The sequence below is a fragment of the Solanum stenotomum genome, unplaced genomic scaffold (genome assembly GCF_019186545.1).
Source record: "Solanum stenotomum isolate F172 unplaced genomic scaffold, ASM1918654v1 scaffold35575, whole genome shotgun sequence".
NCBI classification, from domain to species: Eukaryota; Viridiplantae; Streptophyta; class Magnoliopsida; order Solanales; family Solanaceae; genus Solanum; species Solanum stenotomum.
In genome coordinates this window covers 1-3,187 of record NW_026033520.1, presented here as the reverse complement: position 1 = coordinate 3,187, position 3,187 = coordinate 1, and the positions used below count along the sequence as shown (strand labels likewise).

At 37.6% G+C, this 3,187-nt stretch overlaps 1 protein-coding gene across 1 annotated transcript; it reads right to left on the bottom strand.

The window, feature by feature from the left end:
* Positions 1 to 541: 541 nt before the first annotated feature.
* LOC125852478 (uncharacterized) lies at positions 542 to 1,049 on the bottom strand (the record flags this gene model as incomplete). The annotated part of the gene is made up of 1 exon (XM_049532202.1): positions 542 to 1,049. A coding segment is annotated over exon 1 (508 nt), but the record flags the coding sequence as incomplete, so codon positions are not given.
* Positions 1,050 to 3,187: the final 2,138 nt, after the last annotated feature.

Genomic DNA, 3,187 nt, shown 5'->3' with positions numbered 1-3,187 from the left:
AAAACTTTAAATCCAAGCTAAACATATTTCATGCAACACAAGGGAGTAGGAACTACATCTAAACAACCCATTATGCATGAAATCTCATAACTAATCATATTTATAGGAGGAACTACCTTATCCAAACTAAAATCATGCTCAATACCATCTCATGGAGCTCATATGTAATTTACTCTCAAGAAAACATTTATTCATGGAGGAATCTCTCAACTCCAACTAAGGCATGCTCACATATTCATCTCATGAAGTCAAATAGGCAACTCATACTCAATGCACTACAACATGAGGAAAACAATTATTCAAACTCATTTTCTCTTTCAAATTACAAGCTTTCATGAACATGCATCATACAAGGAAATCATGGCAACCCATAAACACACAATGAACTTGCTATCTAAGCACATCATCTCCCCCTTGGGAGTAGGCCTATACGAACTCTTCTAAACATCATTCATACTAAAGACAAATTCAAAGTCTAACCTATCAAGTCACAAAAAAAAAACAAACAATGCCGGAATCTAGTAAAGCATAAAACACATACCCGTAGCCACATCCGGGGGACACTCTTGTTCACCTCTAGCTTGGAGGACATAAAACCTCTTATTCTTTTGGGCATTTCCATCCGAATCACTAGAAGAAACTTTATTATCCTCTCTTCCCTTAGCCTTAAGCCCCGGGTAATTCCTCATTTGGTGTCCACTTTTTCCACAACCATAACAACCATCTATGTCGGCTAGGCACCTATCATGATGATTCCTTCCACACTTGGTGCAAATAAGCTTAGGTAATGGAGAACCACTACCTTTCTCTAGTTTAAACTTAGGGGTATTAGAAGAACCTTGTCCAGAAAACCTTTGTCGGTTCCTAGAGTGTCCATGTCCATCGGACCCTTCATGACAAGACTTATCATTATCCATCCTAGACCTTTTTTTCTCCCTAGATTTCTCTTCTTTGAGTTTTGACTCCTCCATTTGTTGGGCATACACCATAAGACGTGAGATATCCATATCATGAAGGAGCATTGTCATACGACATTCTTTTGTTACCATGTCGGACACGCCCGTCAAGAACCTACTCATCATATCTCTTGAATTCGCCACCATAAATAGATCATAGATGGATAGTTGGGTAAATCTCAAGGCATACTCCTTAACACTCATGCTACCTTGCTTAAGGTTAATGAACTCTTCCACCTTAGCTTCCCTCAACTCCCGGGGAAAGAACCTATCAAGAAACGCTAGTTTGAACACTTCCCACTCTATTGGACCCGCTCCTACCGGCCTAGCATCTTTCCATTGCTCATACCATACTTGAGCAACACCTTTCAATTGGTANTTTCAATTGGTAAGCGGCAAGCTCCGCTTTCTCTACCGAAGTCACCCCCATGATATCAAATACCTTATAAACTTCATCTATAAGCTCCTTAGGGTCCTCTTCCACTTTGGAGCCATAAAACTCCGGAGGGTTCATCCTCATAAAATCCCTCACTCTTAAAATAGCCATACCCATTATTAGATTCATAAGAGCTACCACTTCTCTATTGGCTTGCGCCATCATGGCTTGAGACAATATTTGAAAAGCTGCCCTAAACTCCACATGAGTAACATTCTCAACTAAAGGATTAATTGGAGCTTGTGTAGGAGCTTGGGGAGGAACATCTTGATTCACGTTGTCTTCCTCATTCCATCTAGCATTAGCCCTTGTATTAGCCATATCTTGAAATCCATAGGGCACGGAATAGGAGAAAAACCAACTAGAGCTAAGCCCTATGGCACGACTTAGAGAATGCAGAAGTGAGATTTCCTAATCTTCTAATAGCTTTCCATTCATAAATGTGGAGCGCTTCACAGTTATGAACAAGATTCTACTAGACGTGGTTTTGAGACAATCTAGAATCATTCTAAACTTTGTGCTCTGATTACCAAGTTTGTCACTACCCAAGGGTATACCCTAGATGTAACATGACATACTAGACCCCGCAAGGCCTAACACAAGCCACTTAGAATATCATAACATAAAGTAAATAGAAATGATACGGAAATATTAAAACTTTTCTTTACAATAGAAGTCTTTATAAAAGTAAGCGAAAGTCTACAACACTTTGTCTCAAACCATCTAAAACAACTTGAATAACTCTTTGAGACACAGCCCATAGAAATACGTAAAACATAAAAGAAAGAACATAAAGGAAAGGTGATCACATCCTAAATGCTATGAGGACTCACTAACTCTTCAACTCCTGGCTCTAATAGAACCTAGCCACGAGAATGGAACACAATATCGCTGGACCCAACATTTGATAAGAATGTAGGCAAGAGTATACATTAGTACAAAATGTACTAAATATGTTAGCTAGCATAACATCATAAGAGCATAACAAAAGTATTAGCCAACATAAGACATAAGTCACGAGCATAAGAGATAATAACATATTCATAAACATAATCTCCAACATAGACATAATGAAAGCATTAGTCATCATAAAGCATGATCCATATACATAGTTAATACTTAGACCCTCATATCACAATGAACCTCTTCATAAGTAACCTCCAAGTATACTTGTGCAATGCATGAATAAGACCCCATAATCCCATCCATGTTAGGTATCCCTTTTGGTCATCATAATCATACTTACCATCTTATGGTCTCATCCTTAGCTTATTTATCATAGACAAAGGAATCTCTCACCTTTATTCAAACATATCATGGAAGGAAACTATAGCAACAATCCAGAAAAACATACATCATATAAGAAAAACACTTCTTAATTAGCTTCAAGTCATACTTGTGCAATGCATGGATAAGACCCCATAAACCTACCCATACTAAGTACAACATTAGGCCCTTATACAAACTCATTAGTTAGGGACTAGTCTCTCTCATAAAACCTTACAACACTATGAGTTACTCCCTTAAGCATATCTTAGTTAATTAATAGGTTTGAACACTATGAGATACTTCTTCAAGCATGTCTTAGTTCATTGTTACCTTAAACACTATGAGATGCTTCTTTAAGCATGTCTTAGTTCATTACTGATTTTGAACACTTCAAGATACTTCTTCAAGTATGTCTTAGTTCATTTACTCTTGGAACACTATGAGATGCATCTCTAACTATGTCTTAGTTCATCTTCTTTAACATTACGAGATACTTCTTTTAAGCACATCTTAGTCCCTTGGATAC